A 21,808-nucleotide genomic window follows, 5' to 3' on the forward strand; every position below is an offset into this window, starting at 1 on the left:
TGTGGCTTTCAGAACTGTACAGTTTAATAATTTGACTGTTCATTGAAGTAATTTGACTGTTCATTGCATCATATTTTCCTTATTTTTATTCAGGATTCCAGTCAAGCCATTCCCCTGGTAGTAGAAAGCTGCATACGATTCATTAGCAGACATGGTAAGTTTGGAGACAAAACAAACTAACTAAAAATGACCTTTTCCCCCCATATAGAATCTGATTGAGGTCAGTAGAAGCCTAGTAAAGCAGAGGCTTGAATTAAAAACGCTGTTGGGAAGGCCAGACCAAAATATGTAACTAGAGCTCATCTAATTTCAATCACATGAGCATGTCAGTTCCTGTAAATATTTCATAAAGAGTCAAAGACATCACTAAGTTGAACACTGTCTGTCATTGTCTATGCAGCACTGACTAACCTCTGTATTCCCAGGGGCCACTGTTCTCTGGGGTGTGGCCCAGGGACAGGAGATGTAGTTTGCTCCCTCATGAATAGTCCTAAAATGGATGCTGTCTAGCAGCAAGAACTTCCTAGGTAATGCAGTTCATCATGAAAGATGTAACCTAAAATTGTGTAGCTTCTGTTTGTCACAACTTGATAACTGAGCAAAACCGTTTACCATATGTTAATTAAAACTTACAGAGCCTTCAAAGTCTACACACCATTGATTAGTTTAGTTTAGCTACAGTTTTCAAGTTTATCTTTCCAAGTATGTTTAAATCACATTCATATTAATAATGTTCTTTAATTATCAGGAAACAGATCTGAAGTTAGTGTGTTGAGTACAAGCCAGAAGACATTTTAGCAAATACTGAACTGGTCGATCCAGAGTAAATGGCCCCCATAACTAGGAACTACATTTTGCCCCAATACCCATACAACTAATATAAACATGCCAGTTCATATATAATATAGGAAGTGTTTAATTATCATATCTGTCTTAAAAGTCATTACATGTTGCAGTTCTGACCAGAATCTCTGAAAGAACTCTTACCTAATGATACATATAGTGAACTGTCAGCGCAGTCTTAATATGAATTTACCCTTCCAAATTTAATGAAGTCAGTAGGCTTAGAAGGGTGTAACTCTGCTTAGGATTGCACTGTAATTGTCTAATGCTGAAACTGGCCCTCAGGGTGCAAATAAAAAAATACACACAATAGGATCAGGTACAGCTGGGGAGATTCCTCAATAAACTTAGGTGGCCCTCAAGTTTGCAGGAAAAATCTGAAATGTTTTAGAAGGCAGTAGGGATATATATCCCCTCCAAATTAAAGAAAATGTGAGGTCAGCCATGATTTTAAGGGTTGCCTAGCAGCCTCCAAGATAAATTGGGAGGGACTGCCAGGAGACATTGACAGGAAAAGAAGAACCTATGCAGGACATGCAAACACTGATGGTGTTTTGGCTGGGGTGGGGGCTATAGGCTCTGTCCCAGCTAAAACAACAGATGCTCAGCAACTTCCAACATGTACTGGCTGGGCCAGGGGGAAGAATGAAAGTATTTATTATTTATTATTATTATTTAATTAAATGTATGTTCCGCTCTCCCCGCAAGCAGGCTCAGAGTGGATCACAACAATATAATAAATACAATAATAAAACAACAGCATAAAATATAAAATCATCAAGCTCTAAAACAGTATTTTAAAATGGCCTTGCACATATTGCACCACTCGTTCAGTATTGAACAAACCTGTGGGGCAGGGTGGCCAACTACCAGGTGGATACAGAGTCGAGGGCGGGTGGGGAGGATGCCAGGAAGTAGCAATGCTGCTGCCCTCAGGAGGGAAAGAAGAAGCTGGCTGAGGAAGCTGACCACTGAGAGCTGTTGATATTCTGACTGGGAGCCCAAACACTTCTGGCACTTAATGCCTGCCTTTCTCCACTGTCTTCTTTCCCCGCTGATAGTGAATGAGATAATAGCATGGAGGCAAAGGTAGAAGGGTGAGGGCAGCCAGTGGGAGGAGAAGGAGAGTGTGAAAGGGAAAGTGGGAGGAAAAGGCAGTGGGGAGGGGGAGTGAAGGAGAGCGGAGGAGTCCGAAGCTAGAGGACAAAGCAGGGACTATTGAGAACAGTTAAGTGGAATCCCTTACGTCTTCATAGGTCATTGATATGGCCTGAATATGTAAGACAACAAAGCCTTCATTGGGGACAGATTATTAAATCAAATAAATAAGGTGCATGAGCATAAATGAATTTTAAGAAGCAGTCTTACTGTAAGAACTGCAAATTAAAAATATATCCCATATCAGAGTATCTGACTCCAAGCTATATTAACTGTAACAATCTTTAGGTCTCAGAAATAACCCATAAATTAATGTAACATTTTCACATTTCTTGGCCCTATTGTTCTTTGTTTTGCAAGGTTCTCCAAATAGCATTTCGTTTAGTTACGTTTGCCACCTCTATAACTTTAGCAAATGCGATAACAAGGCAAAATGGACTTGGGCCTCTATAGCATAAAATCCTACTTTGACTTCCCCTGATCAGATAGGTATAATATAAATATTACCTTTCGAAAAGCTTTAATGTAGATGGAATTACATTTCCTTTGAATGTGAAGTTTTAATGACTCAAGCTGGGGACCCACGAATTTTGTGGTCTGGGGAATCCATCTTTTTTTTGTCCCCTCCCTTGCCAGGCCTCACACTCTCTGCCCAGCCACCAGCATCATTTACTCTGTTGGGGGTGGGGGCTGTGCAGGTAGCTGTCATTGTCTCCTGCTACTTGACTTATGTAGCAATGGGCAGTGGGGGCAGCAGCAGATCCCCCCTTCTTCCTCTCCCCTTTGTCTCCCACACATGCTGGGCCCCGTCTTGGAGGAGGGATGTTTCATTTCAGATCTATTGACTTGTTCTGTCATGTTCCCACATTTAAAAGGATTCACTTACTTACGTACTTACTTACATTTATACTTTGCCTTTTTCCTTGACCTTATTCCTACAACAACTCTGAGGTAGGTTAGGTTGAGAGTGCCAAGGTCACCCAGTGAGCTTCCATGGCAGAGTGGGAATTTGAACCTGATTCTCCCAGATCCTAGTCCAACAGTCTAACTACTACACCTTGCTGGCTCTTTTTCTCAGGAATTCTCAATTAGCCAACCGCTTTCTTGACCTATTTTGAGAAATCTTTACCTAATTTAAGTTTTTGATTTGAGAGATCCCCGGATAAAACTATTTTAGACATTGTGTCTTAGTTTGCTAGGGAAGTTAACAACAATGTAAAATCTTAACAGTAGCATGCAAGCAGCTTCAAAATACAGCAGCATAAAAGCCACCAGTTATAAACACAGTAAAAACTAATTTAAAATTCTTAAATTATTTACCCAAGAAATATGCCCTCTCCACCCCCACCACCTACATATGCTAGAATTAAATAAAATAAGCCCATACAATTGGTCAAAAGCCTGGGTAAATGAACTTTTTTTAACAAAATGAGTAGTTTTTACAAAGAATCTTCTTTATTGATAGCACAAACAAGTTACTAAAGTGGATGGCATTTCTCAAAAAAATGCTCACTTAGTACATACGTTGTTCAAAATTAATCTGTTTTAAGGCACTGGCTATTCACTAAATGCTAAGAATTCTTCCTAAGATCTTAACAGTTCAGAATTGGGGGGAAATGTTTCCAGTAAGCATGCCCGTATCAGATTAATTGAACAACAACCTACAAGTCTATAATCTGCCTCTGGCAAGTCTTCTGCTATCAAGTCCCCTGGAGCTGGTATCTGCCCAGTAGTTATGTGAGTGGCTTCTAAGGCAACCCAATCTTGCATTTCTTCCTAATCCAGGCTTCTGGGGAAGATACTGTTGCCCTACTGCTACAGGGCTCTCACTCACAGTAATTAAAAGTATTGGAGGGGGATTTCAGGTAGAGTATTTTTGGCATAATTTCCTTTCAGATAGTCTTTTGGCATGGTCTAAAAATGTAGGATGATAAGAGACTGGTTGTTAAATCAAACAAGAATCTTAAGCATAGTTTTGAGAAGTATTACTATGAGAACTGTAAGTTAAAATATTCAACTGAGTATCTACATTTCTTGGGCGTTACTTCTGAATGTGAAGTCCAATGTCAAGGATCCAACTCCAGCAGCCAACCGATGGCAGCGGTACACAAGCAAGAGTACACTGCAAGTAGTTCTTGAGTCAAATCCTTCTCATACTTATAGTTCATAAATTTGAGCCACACAATAGAAATAGTTCTGTACATCCAATGATACAATAACTATTTGCAACTTTTAGAGTGGGGTATGTGAAATTGGCTTACATAAGAAGCAAACTTTGGCCTGGCCTGGGTATCATGCAAGTAGTTTCTCGGCTTTGCATTTCACATACCTTGGCACAGAAAGTTACAACGTGCTGAAAGTTGTGTACATTTGTTTGTGTTCTGTCTCTGAGTTTCCCCATTCCTGAATTGCCCCCTTAATAAACCACTGTTTGGGGAGGCACAGCCATGATGCTATTTGACTCGTTTAGAAGCCATCAGAGCCTGACTTCCACACTGCAAGATTGACTTGGCAGAAGAAACATGTGTTGGTTTTTGTTGTGTTTTTAAGATTAATGTTAACAGCTTCTGACAATGAATTTAAAAGACTTTCTGCTCTGGGCTTTATTGTATCGGTGCTGTTTGCTTTGCTTAGAGTCACACTGAAAAGCATGCAAAAGAACTACAAGGCTATAGGGTCATATACAGTCAATAATGGTGATTATGTAATCAATATGCTGAATGTAGAATAAACAATAGATGGGATTTATTCTAATATTTTGGACACTTTACTGACACTATGTAGACTGTTTTCAGTATTTACTAAACAAAGTATAAAAACTACCTTTTTCATTGTTGTTGTTCTGGCAGTAGCAGGAATAAGAGTTCAAGTCCAGCTTTGTTTCGTGTTCTTCCCAAATGAGATTTTGTTGGAAGCTGAACAGCTTCATTCTTGATCCATTTGTGTTTTTGCCTACAATTATTCTTACGAGATATGTATGTTTAAAGATTTGGAAAGTCGTTAACTGTTATTACTGTTGAGATTCAAGGAGCGTTGTTGTAAGCCTTAGTAGTACCATATGCTTAAAAAAAGGGGTTTTCCACATAGGATGGCTTCTGATTTATGTATGTAGTGCTGCAAACATATGCCTGGGCTTTAGAAAGAGGGAATTCTTGCTTTAAACTTTTGAAGAACTCTGCATATATGAATGTTGAGTATTATTATTGCTACTGTAACTTGGAGTTAATTTTTATGCTGGAATCTTTTCCTGGGAACATTTACTGCATGCTTCATTTCAATTTTGTTTTAATAGAAATAGTCACTTGACTAAAATTATACGAAACAACTGTGTCGTTTCATGTCATTTCAGTTTAGATTAATTGTTCTAAACTCAAGTAATGAATTATGTTCTCCATCATCATGCAAGGTAATCACCTTTTAGTGATAGGAAGGATGATTTGAGTATCTGTTCTTGCAAGAAGTGGGAAATGCATGTTACAATTTTTTCATTTGATCTAAATTTGATTTGAGCTCAAAGTGTTGACACCTGTTTCAATTCTACCAAAGGAACTTCATTAAACTTGACGTTTGTTTCGTTATTTCTCATCGTGGATTTCTTCTATTTTCTTCTTAGGACTGCAGCATGAAGGGATATTCAGGGTTTCAGGATCTCAGGTCGAGGTGAATGATATCAAAAATGCATTTGAGAGAGGTAAGAGCATTTGAATTCAGCCTGTCATGTCCCTTGACTCTTCTCAGTTAAGAGACTCTAACAGAGATCATTAATGAAGACGGTATATTTTCAGTAGTTGCCACTTCCTAACTATGGCTCCCGGCCAAGGGTTTTTTTCTTCATAGCTCAATAACCTTTAGCATCTAAAATCAGTTAGCTTTATGCTTCTTGTCACTTTATCATATGAGCATCACTTGGCCTTGTCAGATTGTATCAGAATGGTGCCACTCTGTTGGAAACTATGTGACTTTTCCAAGCAGGCTTTGTTCTTATTTATGCCACTTTATTTCTGCCATTTTCTTTTGTTAATAGACCTTATCAGGACCATATGTTTGATACATTATTATGGAATAAAAGGGATATTTTTAAGTCACTGCTGTTCCTATTCTGATTCTAAAACACAGTCTGCCTTCTCCAGTCACAATTTTTTTATGTTCACCAATCTGCCTAATATAAGCAGGGTACCATATCAAACTTGATTTGCATTCCCATAAATTGTTACAAGAAAACAACTTAAATGATACTGTGATTTCTGTGCGAATATAAGGAAACATAGTCATCAGTCAGCCACATATTTAAATGCAGACAGAAGGCTGGCATTTGGGCAGGTGTGGATCAAGTTAGGTTCCTTGCTCAGGTAAGCTCAGCTGAAGAAAGCAGATCAGGGCTTTGTTTGAACCGGAACACCCCAGAACAGCGTTCCAGCAGCTCTTTAAAATACCCACGCGGTCAGGATTGGACCAGTGCCGGGAAGGGGAACCTTCCCTCGCCCGGCAGTGGCCCGATCCTGGCCATTTGGGGCCCGTTTCAGCCATTTCGGGCCCAATTCAGGCCCGAAACTGCCAGGATCAGGCCCGAAACGGCCAGGATCAGGCCACTCCCCAGTGGGGGAGTGCTCTCCCGTGTGGTAGCAGCCCATTCCAGACCGATCCGGGCCGTTTCTGGCCCATTTTGGGCCCAGAACGGCCTGGATCAGGCCCTAAACGGCCAGGTTTGGGCTGCTACCCTGCGGGGGAGTGCTCTCCCATGTGGCAACTGATCTAAGCTATTTTGGGCCAATTTGAGCCCGAAATGGCCCAGATCCAGCCACTGCCAGGCGGGGGAGTGCTCCCCCATGGTAGAGCAGCCCATGGGCCGAATTGGACCCCCCCCCCATGAACCACAGGAGCGGTCCCAGGGCAGCCACGCCTGCATGATGACATCACTTCCCAGAAGTGACATCATCATGCAGTCCTGGGAATGCACATGTATTGAGAGGTGCACCACCTCCTCCCGGGAGTTGCCCCTGGTGAGAGTTCCCCCACCTCTTTCCCCAGAAAAACAGCCCTGAAGCAGATCATAGTTCAGTGCCGAAGCAGGCAGGAGGCAAAGGCAAGGAAAGCAGAGTGGAGTTGAGTGGGCAAATGAGAGAGGAACAGAATTCTATAGCAAAAGCAACCAGAATGTCTAGAATTAATTCTTTTGGAGGCCAAACTGAATGTGATCCCTGAGATATGTTCCCTCCCTCCTCAGGGCTAGCTGTTATTTCAGGGAAGCATATTCAGATTGGGAAAAGAACATGGAGGCAAAAGGGAGAATTGCATGCCCCCTTCTTCCATTGCTACTACTCGAATAAAATGTGAACCTCCCTACAGCAGCTTTAAAGTAAAAAAAAAGTATTTTGGCCTTCAGAAGAAGAAAATGTGGAGGGCTTCCATCTGGTGGCAAAGTTTAAAGCAGATTAAAGTAGTTGCCGGTTTGAACTAGAGTGCCTTGAAAGGTATGAAGATTCTGTAACTTCCTTGTTCTGTTTATTGGAGTAGTAGCAATGGAAGAAGGGGGCATGTAATTCCATGCTCTCTTTGACTTTTTGGATCCAATATTTGATGGAAGTACAAGAAGCTGCTTTTTTGGAAGACGGGAGGAATAAATTTCTCTGTGTGCATGCACACACTCCATTCTAGATTGTAGTTATTAGCAAGTGTGTGTGTGTAAATTATCATATCCCTCAAATTATACAGACTAGAGTGCTGTGCACTTGTCCTCCAGTTGAAATAAAAGATGATCTTAGAAATAAAAGAAATGTGTGAGTGGGGAGGGATTTACCTTGTCAGTCTTCATAGCCATACTTCATAAAGGAAAAATTAAAGGCATCTTTAAAAAAAACACCATGCAGTTATAGCAGTATCACATAAATGACATTAATCTTGATCTCTTGGGGTCTTCGCAAGGCACTTGGAGACACTCAGGTTAACACTGAAAACTGTACAGCTTATTATTTCATGAAGAACCAGATAATATTATGGATAATGTCCCAGTCCTTAGTGGCCCATTTATTATCCTGTCTGTTGTTAATGAAATAGTGAAGCACTAGTAATCACCATCATATAATATATAGTTTTAATTTAAGATTTGTCCTATCTTTAAATCAGATTACATTTGATAGCAAGTTTTCCATTGTCAGCATCTCCTTCCAGTATCTTTTTTGTAGGCTTGATACAGGCCAAGAGACAAACCACAGTATGTATTTATTTATTTTAAAAAAACTTCTGTGATGCCACTACATAGAAACTTGCCCAAGGCAGCTTACAAAATAAAACATAACATATAAAGCACTATAAAAGTTATTAATTAAAACCAAGCATTAAAAACATAAAACATTGAGCAGTTTAAGAATAGTCTTACACAGCCCTCAGGCTAAAAGCAGGCTATAAGAATGATATTAAAACATCAGTATCCTAACTAGCAGTGTGTTCGTGCACCTCAGTAGGTATGACAGTCCTAGTTTCCATAGTTAGACACTCAGCTGTATTTGACGCTTCTAGCAGACCCTAGGGAGGCTGTGGAAACCATGAACAGGTGCCAGGAGGCTGTTTTGCAGTAGATGAGAGGTCACCAACTGGAACTTAATCCTGACAAAAACAGAGATGCTACTGATAGAAGGTTTAACCCAAGAGTTGGGATATCTCTTCCTAAAAGAGCAGGTTTGTTGATTGGGGGTGCTGCTGGATCCAAGCCTCCTGTTGAATAAGCAAGTGGCAGTGGTGGCCAGGGGTGCATTTCACCAGCTTCGGCTGATGAACCAGCTATGACCCTTTATGGTGAGGGAAGATCTTGCCACTGTGGTAATATCTAAATTAGATTACTGCAGTACACTATGGCCGAATCCACATTACCTCTGCGCGTCCCGGTGTTGCACTAAATGTCCGCGAAACACTCGGAAGTATAATGTCTTTCAAGTGCGATTTCTGAATCGCGCTTGAAAGACGCTATACTTCCGGGTGTTTCGCGGACATTTAGTGCAACACCGGGATGCGTGGAGGCAATGTGGATTCGGCCTATATTTGAAGATGCCCTTGAAGACTGTTTAGAAGCTATAGTTGGTACAGAATGCAGTCAGAAAGTTGAGTGGATTGGGTTATAGGGACCATATCAGTCTAGTCTTGTTCCATCTATACTGTCTCCCAGTTTGCTTCTGGGCTCAATTCAAGATGCTGGTATTGACCTTCAAAGCATTATATGGCTTGGAGCCAGCATTCCTGAAGGATCACTTTCTCCCATATGAACCAGTCATTTTCAGAGGCCCTGATTCTGGTGTCCCCATCATCTGAGACTAGATGAATGGCAACCTGACAAAGTGCCTTCTCAGTTTATGGTGCCAAAACTTTGAAACACCCTCCCCAGGGAGATTTGTCTGTCTCCCTCTATCATTGTGTTCTACCTGGGAGTGAGGACTTTGGTTTGTTTACTGGACCTCTTCCCTGATTGTATTGTTATGTGTGTTTGTGTGTTTATGAGTTTTTATTGAATTGTTTAAATGCTGTGTTAATGTTCTAATGTTGAAATATATTGATGTTCGCTACCTTGGGAATCCTGTTTGGATAGAAAGGTGACATAGAAATATAAAGAAATAAATACAAATTAATATTGGTCCTCCATCACATATATACTTCCAACATAAACACGAAAACCCAGAATAGCCAGGAGATGGAAGAAAGTGTTGCAACCTGGTCCATGATACCCTATATATTATGTTACCTTTATGCTAGGTGCCTCTTTGGTGGAGTGAGAGATAAGATGATTGTAATGTCCACACTGCAAGCCCCTTGAACACCCTCCTGGTGACTTCTCCTTGTTTGAAGTTCATCCTTGTAATGAAACACGCCATGTCCTGTTCTGGTTTGTCTTATTTTGAATAGATTCATTTTTTCTTTTCTTCTTTTGTTATTCTTTTGTTGTGCGCTAACCAGGGGAGGATCCACTGGCCGGAGACCAAAATGATCATGACATGGATTCAATAGCAGGAGTTCTAAAGCTCTATTTTCGAGGGCTGGAGCATCCCCTCTTCCCCAAGGAAAACTTCCATGACCTGATTACTTGTGTCAGTAAGTAGCAGAAGGGTGAATTGATTGAGTTTGCAGTAATGCCTGCAAAGAAATATAGTCCATAAAGACGGCTGCAGTTTTCTGTAAACAAAATGAGTGGCAAATGTCAAAGTGAAAAAAAATCTTAATTATGACACACAGCATAAAGAACCTGAAACAAACAAAAAAAAGAGGACGCTTGAAGTAGGGGTGGGGTGGATGCTTGCTGAGTGAGGCTAAAAGGAAGCAGAAAAAAACTTAAAATTAATATATGCATTTTATGACTGTTTTTGTCAAACAGAAGATCAAGACTGAAATGCAAGAGAGAGTGTAGATGAGTTTTTAATAATTTCTTAAATCAAGATAAAGATATGGCCAGCTGAATCTCAAAAAGGAGACAGTTCCATTCATAAAGAGGCATGAGAGCCTGCATAGAAATGAGAAATAGTGGTGGTGTACACTGAGAAGATTAGTTTTTAATGAGCAGTGGAGCTGAGAAGGAGGTATCTTTTGAAAAAGAGCATTTAAAATGTTTTGGGATGAACTATTTTCTATAACATATTAGAAGACTTTTCAATCGTTGTGGTTGTTGACTTTTTTCTCTTCTCCCTATTCATTTGCTTCCTCCCCTGTTTCCCCCAGCAATACAGTTAACGATAACATCTTGCAGAGTACAAGGTTTTTTAATGTACTTCAGGAAACTTGTTCATTATCCGTCTGCTACATCACAAAATCTTCCCTCTTCACTCCAAGCATTTGTTAGGGATTAAGATATCTTTTAAAGGCCATGCTGCTGGTTTCTTGGAACATTCCTTAATCCTTTGACAGTATCTCAAGAAAAGGAAGTGATACTAAAATTGAGCAAGGTCTCTTACTAGAATTTGCTTCTGAGATTGTGGCATTAAATGAAAGACCAGAGCAATACAAGAGCTGTTCTTGGCATGTCTGATGCCTGTCGTTGGCTCTGATACACAAGCAGCTGTATTAATAATAAAGTTAATAGCAGCGGTAATAATAATTATAGGCTGTATATATTTTTGGAAAACAAGAAGCTGTGATTTTTGGGGACTGTTACTTTCCATAATGCTGAGGCGGTTTCCTTATAATGTTTCTGTGCAGAACAAAGAAAATGGGGAGAGGGGTCAGAAATCCAGTAGTATTCTTAAGACTAACAAAATTTTCTCCAGCATAAATTTATAGTGGAATAAATGTTGCTGCAACAAACGAACATGGCTACTCCTTTGAAATAAAAAATGAAATGTTCTAATCCTGTTAATTTTATCATATCAAGGGTACTTTTAAAAAATTGTTCTTGTGATGTTTAGCTTACAATTGAATACCTTAGTGCTGACTCATCCAGAGAGCAAACAATGGATCTATTGTCCAAGTGTAAGAATGTCCATGATGGAAGCAGCCTTTGAAGTGGTGTGTAGGAGAACTCCTTCTAAAAGTGATCTGTGGTTTCATTCTCCCAGCAAAAGAGCCTACACAGTTTAACTCCGATTAGATGAAAAGAGAAGTCTGTTGCCAAATAACTCCGGGCTTCCAAGGCCAAGGATTTATACTGCCCACTTTTTTCCCATTAGGCTGCTGTAGACAGAGCTCTTTACCTCAGTCTTCAGCTATGTTAATCTCTCTGGAATACTATGCCAAAGGTTTGCCTTAAAACAACCACCTAACTGAGATAACTTTAATGGGCTATTGTGTTGTGGTGAAATGGACAGCCCTCTGTTCTCCCACACTGTGGATCACATCATCTGCTTTGGAGGATTTTTTCAAGCAGATCATGTATCTTCTTTCAGTCATATTCTGAGTAATGTTCATAAATGTTTCAGGAACTGGTCAGGCGTTTCTCTTCCAAGTTCTTTTATTGTAGCACTTTGATTACTTTTTGAGCTGTTATTTTCTTATTTTAGAGTAGGCCAAGGGCCTCTTCACGCATAACTGTTTGTTCTACACAGATGCAAGAAAATATCTTCTGTTGTACTGAGTCAGTGTTGGTGTTGGACTAGGATCTGGGAGAACCAAGTTCAAATCCCCACACTGCTCTGGAAACTTAATGGGTGACCTTGGTTCAGTCACTCTCTCTGACTAAATTCAGTCCCTGGGTTGCCATGTACTGGCTAGTCCTCTTTTAAGATAGCTTCCCTGGCATCAACTAGAGCCCATGTTTTTTCTATCATACCTACCACCCTATGAAACAGGCTGCCTGAGGAGGTGAGGGAAGACAACCTATCTTGAAATTTTTAAGGCATTTCAATGCCATTTTATTTGCTAGGGCTCTTAGTGGAGTATAGACTCCAGGCATTTTTAAGGGAGTGGGGAGTTGTTTATTATTTTATTGTGTTTTTATGTTTTAATTTTGGATTGACAAACCTCCTTAAGCCAAGAGGGAAAGTGGTGTATAAATATTTTAATAAATAGATATAATATAGACACATAGAGCTAGAAGGGACCCAAAGGGTCCCTCTTGGGGGGTTGTTGTAAGAATAAAATAGAGTGGCAGATGAAGTTGTAAGCCATTTTGGATCCCCATTTGGAAGAAAAGCAGATTATAAATACATAAATAAATAAATACTGCATGTACTATTATGGGATGCTGTAGTTGGTGGTTAGTTGCTACCATGTGAAAAGACTCCAGCAAAATCACCCCAGCAGCATTACAGGCTCCCTCCCCCACCCCCATATCTGTGTAGGTTTGAAGGGAAGTAGAATTTGCTATGTAATTCCCAGATGTCCTTAAACAAGCATCTGTTCTTCTGTTTTTCTTCCTTCCCTTTTAGCAATGGATAATCTGCAAGAGAGAGCTCTGCACATCCGGAAAGTCCTTCTGACCTTGCCTAAAACCACTTTGATTGTAATGAGATACCTCTTTGCATTCCTCAATCAGTAAGTATTCCCTAAATTTAACAGTAGTTTTCCTCATACCTTTTGAATTGAGACCCACTTCTAAGTTTATTCTCTGTCTTGGGACCTCCTAGTGCAGCCTGGGACTCAGCTTGGGCCTGGCTGCTGTTCTTATAGGCTCAGAAGATAGTGGATCTAGACTGTGCCTGTTGCCTGCTGGATCACTGCAGGCCAGGAGGAAGTTGAGTCCCTGCAGCCTCTCTGGGTCATGGGTAGCTGAGTCTTTCCACTAGCAGTGAAAGGTATACCAGCCCTTTCCCTCTTTCACCCCCACAACTTTGCCTTACTTTTCTTGCCCCCAACAGCCCTTTCACTCCCCTCTGGACCACCATCTTTTATTTTTTATTTTTTTTTGCTGCTCTTCACCTCCTTGTACTCTTTCCAGTGGTGGTGGAACTTCTCTTACCCTCCCCATACCTCTTCCTGCCCAATTTCTCCAGTTGCTGCTATGCCTACTTGCAGCACCACCTCCTTTACCAACCTGGCTCATTTGGCAGCTGCAGTGGCATCTCTGCCACCTCCCCAACCATCTCCTCCTTTCCCCCTTTCCTCCTCTGCAGTCACAGTTGTTCCTCCTAACATGCTCAGCAGCTATACCTTCTTGTTGGCTTTTGATGTTGATGGTGTTACTAAGCGAGTCTCAAAATGTTGGCCAAGATCTCACAGTGTCATGAGATCTCAGGTTTTTCTCCCATTAAGTTAACCTTTTTTAAAGTTTTAAATATTTTTCTCTATTTTGTTTTACATTTTTGGATTTTTGTGTAAACCTAGTGGCTGTCCCAGATTTGTACAAATACACTCCAGTCTGAACCTGACACCAGTATGTGGGATTTTGGTGCTCATTCTGTGGGCCAGGTTCAGAATTAGAGATATGATGTGGATTCAGCTTGTAAGTGCCAGATGATTGGCAACCACTTGTCACTGTCATCTCATTGTACTGCATCCATGTGAACAGATGTTGACTAGTTCATAGTATCATTTCTGCCTCAGTGTTTTTGTCAGTGAAATTGTTTCTGTAAGTCAATGATGAAAAGAACAAGCAGACAGCACCAAAAAAAAAAAGGAAGTAAAGCAAAAGGTGGAACAAACTACAGAAGTTCCGCTTAAAATTCCTCTCTACAAAAGCAAAATAATATTATCCTCTGACAAGATAATCCAAATTTTGCACCAAAAAGGGTGACTTCTATTCATTAAGTAAAATTGGCTTACATTCCTTTATTTCACACTGTTTATTCTGCTTCTCTTCAGAGTTTCAAGGAATAATAACTTGCTTTTAAAAGAAAATCTGACAACTGAGGAGCTAGGAATGCCAACTTGTGTGTCCAACAATTGGTTTTGTGCTTGTATGGCAAGGAATTACGTAACGTACATTACCATGACATAGAATTTTAAACCATTTCACTATTTGGGAATTTTCATTCTTTAACTTAATGTGCTCCCCCTAGAAAAAAGAAAACAATATATTCCCCTATAGATGCATAAACACACTGCATCTTATGGGTACTAAAATGGTAAATATGAGAATGTAAGATAATGTGGCAATTTGGGCAAAATTCCAAAGGACTAGTCAAGTTAGTGAATGGCAGCAAAAATAAACAGGAGTCTGGACCCTAGTCCATGAAAGCTTGTGCTAGAATAAAAGCTTTTTAATAGAGATGGGCACAAACCAAAATACGAACCAAAGTTTGTGACAAACCAGGCCAGTTTGTGGTTCTCAGACCGGCAGTTCGTCAGAGCCCATTTCTGACAAACCACCACGAACTTTAGGCTGGTTTGTTGGGTTCATTTTTTGGTTCGTCACTGGAGACAGCCTGGCGCCGATCAATCAGTTTCCTAGGCAACAGGGGATGGACTTCCTGCAGACTCTCTGCTGACCCAGAAGTGGCCTTCTGCTAGCCCAAAACTGATCTTCTGCTGACTTGGAAGTGTCAGGCTATGGATGACAGGATATGGCAGGTAGGTTCCTGGATCATTTCAGCAAGACTCAGGTCCTTGATTAAATGACTTTTAGGTGGATACTTTGAAACTGAGCTCTGTGGCAGAGGTCAGTCTCTTGATTTGTACCTTTTTAATAATATGAAGAATTAGGATTGCTAGATTTTGTGCTGTAGTTTGCTTTTCTAGCAAAGTTTGAGAGATGGACCCACGTAGTATTAAAATAACCAATCAGCTGTTATTTCCCCCGGCTTGGTGACTTTTGTAAAGTCAAGGAAACTGGGCTTCCTGAATGGAAGCTGTTTTGTTTGGAAGCCATTGGAGAAATGGCATCTCTTTAGTTGGAATGAACTGTGGGAAATTAGATTCTTTCAAACAGCTGTAGAAATATATTGATTTTTAATTAATGAGTAAATATGCCTCTGGCAACATACCAACAGTGATGTAAACCTGTGCAGCAGAAATGTTTCATGCATAAACCTTCGCCCTAGCCCTCTGAGAGCAAAATACTTTTAGATGAGCATGTAGAGTTCTCTTTGTCTTCTTCACAGAGAAAGGTAGGACTGCATCTCACCCCCATATACCTTGTTCTTAGTTAGATACCTAGTTCTTAGTTAGAGAGCCAGTTTGGTGTAGTGGTTAAGAGCGTGGGACTCTAATCTGGAGAACTGGGCTTGATTCCCCACTTCTCCACTTGAAGCCAGCTGGGCGACCTTGGGTCAGTTACAGCTTCTCGGAGCTCTCTCAACCCCACCCATCTCACCCTTGTTGTGAGGATGATAACACACTTTGTATGGTCTGAATATGGCATTAAGTTGTCTTGAAGGGCAGTATATAAATCAAATGCTGTTGTGATGATGATGATGTTATTACAAGTAGGGCTTCCAAATATTAAAAAAATCAATGAATTACCAAAGAAATTTATTTTAAGTTAGTTTATGCACATGCATGCCAATACAAAATAATTAAAATAGCTTCTTTGTTTCTGGGGCAGATGTGTATATGGGAAGAAGTCACTGTCACACAAAGGCTGGTGCCCACCTGCATTCTTTGGAAGAACTGCAAGAAGGAGGAGAAATCAGCTGCTCCTGAGGCAGCTTAAACCAAAGCCTTAGGTAGTTTGAGCCAAGGCAAGGTCCTCCTGCCCTGTAGGGGTGCACAGTTCAGTTCAGTATTCAGATTAAAATACCGAATTTTGGCTGATTCAGTGAAATCTGGGTATTCTGGATCAAATATATAGGTTTCTCCTATATTACTGAATCAAACTAAAAAATCAACTCGATTTTTTTTCTTCGTTCAGTATTCCTAATCCGGATTTACCAGTTTTTTTGTGCACACCCTTACTACTCTGTCCAGCTTGCTTCCCTCATCCCATTACCAGCAGCATCTTGGCTCAGCTTTTTCCTCTCCTGGCCTCCCCCAGGACAAATGGGAATGGGAATTTTTACATGGCTCTGTACATAGCTTTCTTAGCCTGCTGCCAGTGAGGCACAGCCTCTTCAACCTGCCTCTGTGCATCCTGCTGATTAATCATCTCTCTTCCAACACCTCCACTAAAGATGCATTCTTGACAAGGAACCTGAAAATATCTGAGGAGCCCCCATCCAATGTCCTTTACTCCAGAACCTCTTTTGCCCCTTCTTCTCCCCGTTCTGCACATACAACTGTCTTCTGGTTTCCCAGGCCCCCTTCCTTGTACAGTGATGGCCTGCCCACTTTTGTACTCCCTGTGAGGATGCAGCAGTGTGAAATTTAATGGAAATAGCATATATTAAGTGCTCTGTGTCTGTGAGGGAGAGAATTACAAGAACTGCTCATAAGCCCTATGCTGCCGCTGGCCTAGCAGTTTAAAAGCAGTGGGCAGGGCAGCTTCCACTCCCTCAGGCTGGAACCTGATAAAAAGGCAGTCCCAGCTGGGAGCGAGGGCTGACGGACTGCAAAGAAAGAAGACTGCTAAAGGCAGGGCAAAGGAAGACTTCCTTGCAGGCAGCTTGCTTAAGGGAAGAGCAGAGATGGCTCTCAAGGAAGGGAAACAGCAAGATTTGAGTCTAGTGGCACCTTAGAGACCAACAAGATTTTTAGGGTATGAGCTTTCGAGACTTAGAGCTCCCTTTTTCAAATATGAGAAGGGAAAGGCACTGGAACGGGAGACAGAGAACCAGGCAACAGACAGCAATGCTAGGCTGAGCTGCTCCCTGGGTGAGGTGGGGCCAGCAAATAGGCTTCAAACCTAGAGAAAGGTAATGCAGACTCTAATTAAAGCAACAGCACTCTACTTGTGTGTGAAAGGGAATAAATAAAGGGCTCTTGGCAGCTGATGAAAATAAGCAAGAGGGGAACTCTTTTTGATGGGTGCCCCTTCCCCCTGAGGTGCTGTTGAACTCAAGTATGACAATGTCGGTTTGTTTCCAGCTGATGGTCAAAGATCAATAACACAGTAATAGTAAGGCCCTCAAAATAAAGTACTCTGGAAGTATCTCTTGAGGTCTCAGGCAAGGGTCTCTCCCATGATCCCTGCTTCTCAGAACAGCTGGAGTAGCTGGGTCTGAACCTGAGATCTTGTGCAGGGAAAATATGTGCTCTGCCACTGAACAGTGTCCCTTCTCATAAGAACATAAGAGAAGCCGTGTTGGATCAGGCCAATGGCCCATCCAGTTCAACACTCTGTGTCACACAGTGGCCAAAAAAACAGGTGTCATCAGGCTGTCTGCCAGTGGGGAAGGGACACTAGAAGCCCTCCTATTGATTGCCCCCCCCCCCCAAACACCAAGAATACAAAGCATTAGTGCCCTAGATAGAGAGTTCTATCTATACCTTGTGGCTAATAGCCACTGATGGACCTCTGCTCCATATGTTTATCCAATCCCCTCTTGAAGCTGTCTATGCTTGAACTGCCACCACCTCCTGAGGCAGTGAATTCCATGTGTTAATCACTCTTTGGGTGAAGAAGTACTTCCTTTTATCCGTTCTAACCCGACTGCTCAGCAATTTCATTGAGTGCCCATGAGTTCTTGTATTGTGAGAAAGGAGAAAAACACTTCTTTCTCTACCTTCTCTGTCCCATGCATAATCTTGTAAACCTCTATCATGTCACCCCTCAGTTGTCGTTTCTCCAAGCTAAAGAGCCCCAAGCGCTTTAACCTTTCTTCACAGGGGAAGTGTTCCATCCCTTTAATCATTCTAGTTGCCCTTTTCTGCACTTTTTCCAGTGCTATATCTTTTTTTGAGTGACCAGAATTGTGCACAGTATTCCAAATGAGGCCGTGCCATTGATTTATACAGGGGCATTATGATACTAGCTGATTTGTTTTCAATTCCCTTCCTAATAATCCCCAGCATAGCGTTGGCCTTTTTTATTGTCGTCGCACACTGTATTGACATTTTCAGTGAGTTATCTACCACAACTCCAAGATCTCTCTCTTGGTCAGTCTCTGCCAGTTTGGACCCCATCATTGTGTATTTATATTTGGGATTTTTGGCCCCAATGTGCATTACTTTGTACTTGGCCATGTTGAACCTCATTTGCCACGTTGACGCCCACTCGCCCAGCCTCGTCAGATCCCTTTGGAGTGCCTCACAATCCTCCCTGGTTCTCACCACCCTGAAAAATTTAGTGTCATCCTCAAACTTAGCCACTTCACAGCTTACTCCCAACTCCAAATCTTCAATGAACAAGTTAAAAAGCACCGGACTGAGCCCTGCAGTACCCCACTGCTTACCACCCTCCACTGTGAATATTGCCCATTTATACTTGCTCTCTGTTTCCTATTCATTAGCCAGTTTTTGATCCACAAGAGGACTTGTCCTTTTACTCCATGACTACTGAGCTTACTTAGCAGCCTTTGATGAGGAACTTTATCAAAAGCTTTCTGGAAGTCCAGGTAGACAACATCTGTTGGTTCCCCCGTTGTCCGCATGTTTGTTCACTCTCTCAAAGTACTCTAACAGGTTCGTGAGACAAGATCTTCCCTTACAGAACCCATGCTGAGTCTTCCTCAATAGCTTTTGTTCATCAATGTGCCTACTAATTCTCTCTTTAATAACGGTTTCCACCAACTTACCCGGTATTGATGTTAGACTGACTGTCCTGTAATTCCTCGGATCTCCTCTGGAGCCCTTTTTAAAGATGGGGGTGACATTAGCTACCTTCCAGTCCTCAGCAATGGAGGCAGATGTTAATGAAAGGTTACATATCTTTGTCAGGAGATCCACAAGTTCACATTTGAGTTTTTTCAGAACTCGGATATATGCCATTCGGGCCTGGTGATTTGTTAGTTTTTAAATTGTCTATCAGTCGTAGGACCTCCTCTCTCATTACCTCAGTCTGACTCAGGTCTTTCAACACTCCTCCTGAAATCAGTGGTTCTGAAGTGGGCAAGCACTGCTCTACAGTGAAGGAAGAGGCAACAAATGCATTTAGCTTCTCGGCCATTTCCCTGTTGTCCTTCAGTAATCCTTTTACCCCTTGATCATCCAAGGACCCCACTGCTTCCCTGGCTGTTTTTCGGCTTCTAATATATTTGAAGAAATGTTTATTGTTGGTCTTCGTTTTTTGCAATGTGTTCCTCATAGTCCCTTTTTGCCTGCCTGATCACAGACTTGCATTTTCTTTGCCACAGCCTGTGTTTCCTTTTATATACCTCACTCTGACTAGCTTTCCACCATTTAAAGGAAACATTATTACCTTTTATAGCTTCCTTTATTTGTTAACCATGCAGGCCTTTTTTATACCTATTTGTGCCTTTCCTAACCTGTGGTATATATTTTATCTGAGCTTCTAGGATTGTGGTTTTAAATAGTCTCCAAGCTTCCACAAGGGTTTTGACCCCTTTGACCTTACCTTTCAGTTTCTTCTTCATATGCCCCCTCATCTCAGAGAAGTTACCCCTATTAAAGTTAAAAGTGGTTGTGTTGGTCTTTTTGGGCAACTCCCAATTTATGCAAATGCTGAACTCAATAACATTATGGTCACTGTTCCCAAGCAGTGCAACCACTTTTACATCTCTCACCAGATCTTGGGCATTACTTAAGACCAAGTCCAGGATCATCTCTCCCCTGGTAGGTTCTGCAACCACCTGCTCCACAGCACAGTCATTGAGAGTGTCTAGAAACTCAGTCTCTTTCTCCCGACTTGAACACATGTTGACCCAGTCAATGTGTGGGTAATTGAAATCACCCTATTACTACACAATTATTTTGTCTAGCCACTATCCTTATTTCTTTCATCATGTTAATCATCCTCCATCTTTTGATCCAGTGGGCGATAACAAACTCCTAGAGTTAAGTTTCCTTTTGGGCCCACTATTTTAATCCATAGCATTTCCAGAAGCGAATCTAATTCTCTTACCTTCTCAATCTTACTGGACTGTATACCCTCTCTGACATACAGAGCCACCCCACCTCCAAACCTTCCCTCCCTATCGTTCTCCATGATTCTAGTCCCAAGCTATGGCTCCTGCGTATTCCATGGCCGAATTTCAAGTTTCAGTGCAGGTCTGGAAGTAAACAGCAAGCACTCACAAATGCAGGCTTTGTTCTTTTTTCTCTGTATGGACTGTCACTTCTGCTATCCCTCTGTGTAGACTTAGGTGGCTTCCACCAGGGATGGAATTTTGTGATTTCTGAATGAGTATTTTCTTTCCTGGCAAACTGTTGAGAATTCACGTTTCCAGTTAGCTAACTAGAAGATTGTTGGAGTAGAGGCCAGTTATCCCATGAGTAACTAGAATATTGCATTTACTCCTGTTAAACTGCTAGGAAATGTTCTGTTAACAAACCCAAAGGTTAGTTCTAATTGTAACTTCAGCTGATGGAAGTACGTTCCACCAGCAGAACAGGACTTTCTTGCTTCCCGTTGTACCTGTCCGGTGCCACCAGACATGGCCCCAGACCCAACCTCCCAGCTCTTCCCTGAAGGTCCCCAGCTCAGCAGCCCTACTTACCCGGGGGTGGGCAGACCCACTGCAGAGCACAGCCCGCAACAGCCAAAGGCATGGCCAGTGCGGAGCAAGAGAAAATGAGGGAAGCCATGGGGTTGCTGCAACAGCGCAGCAGCAACCCCAATGGCTGCCGCAGCAGCTCCCAAGGCCCTAACTGCCAGCATCCTGGGCCCAGCTGGATGGGGCTCCTCACAGCCCGGAGGAGAAGAGTTGGTGGGATCAGGCCTCCTTGGCGGCAGTGGATGCTAGGTCTAGCTGGAAGAGGTGGTGCCCAGTCAGCGCGGGATGGGCTCAGCCAGGACAGGGGGAGGGACGGGGGAGGATCCCAGAGGGAGGGAAGTGGAGAGGGAAGGCAACGCAGGGTTGGCAGAGGGAACTAGGAGGCAGAGCAGAGGGGGGAAAGAGCCAGTACAAGGACCAGCGGCCAGAGGCTCCACCTGCGCAGGGGCAAGGCCAAGGATCAGGGTGGTTCAGGAATTGGCGATTGATGGGGTTGGTGGAGGAAGGGGAATAAAAGGGGCGCTCCCAGCGATGCCTCGGAGGAGACGGCTGGTCTGACACAGGAAGAAGCAGAGAGAGTACAGGAAGGTCAGAGCACAGCAGAGTAGGAAGAGGAGCTGTAAACCCCCTCCCCTACCCATATCTGAGGCCAGGGGAGCGCCCCCAGCTGGACAACAGTGGCGGAAGACAGACCCGACACTGCGGGCGGTGCGGGCATTCACAGTAGCTTATAATGCTATTTCTGGGGGTAGGGACTCTTAAGGAACAGCGTGATGGGTTCTTATGAGGGGGAATCTTCATTAAGCGTGAAATTGGTACAAATCACAGCTATTATTTCCTGAGTGGCTCCAACTTCAGATCCACAGCATTACACTGGATGTCTACAACTGCATTTTCAAACACTTGTCACAAAAATTCCCACAATCCCATCTCACTTATGAAGGTCCACAAAGACCTTGGTTCAAATTTCA

The 21,808-nt window shown here is 42.1% G+C and overlaps 1 protein-coding gene across 5 annotated transcripts in view; it reads left to right on the forward strand.

The window, feature by feature from the left end:
- The window catches only part of SRGAP2 (SLIT-ROBO Rho GTPase activating protein 2), a 305,908-nt gene that overhangs the window by 255,599 nt on the left and 28,501 nt on the right, over positions 1-21,808 (forward strand). For all 5 annotated transcript variants that reach the window (XM_054979474.1, XM_054979478.1, XM_054979475.1 and 2 more), the window contains exons 14-17: positions 94-154; positions 5,615-5,692; positions 9,943-10,077; positions 12,840-12,945. In XM_054979474.1, the coding sequence (XP_054835449.1) occupies positions 94-154; positions 5,615-5,692; positions 9,943-10,077; positions 12,840-12,945 (380 nt within the window). The remainder of the gene's footprint in view (positions 1-93; positions 155-5,614; positions 5,693-9,942; positions 10,078-12,839; positions 12,946-21,808) is intronic.

This window comes from Eublepharis macularius, chromosome 5, assembly GCF_028583425.1.
Source record: "Eublepharis macularius isolate TG4126 chromosome 5, MPM_Emac_v1.0, whole genome shotgun sequence".
In the NCBI taxonomy this organism is placed as follows: Eukaryota; Metazoa; Chordata; class Lepidosauria; order Squamata; family Eublepharidae; genus Eublepharis; species Eublepharis macularius.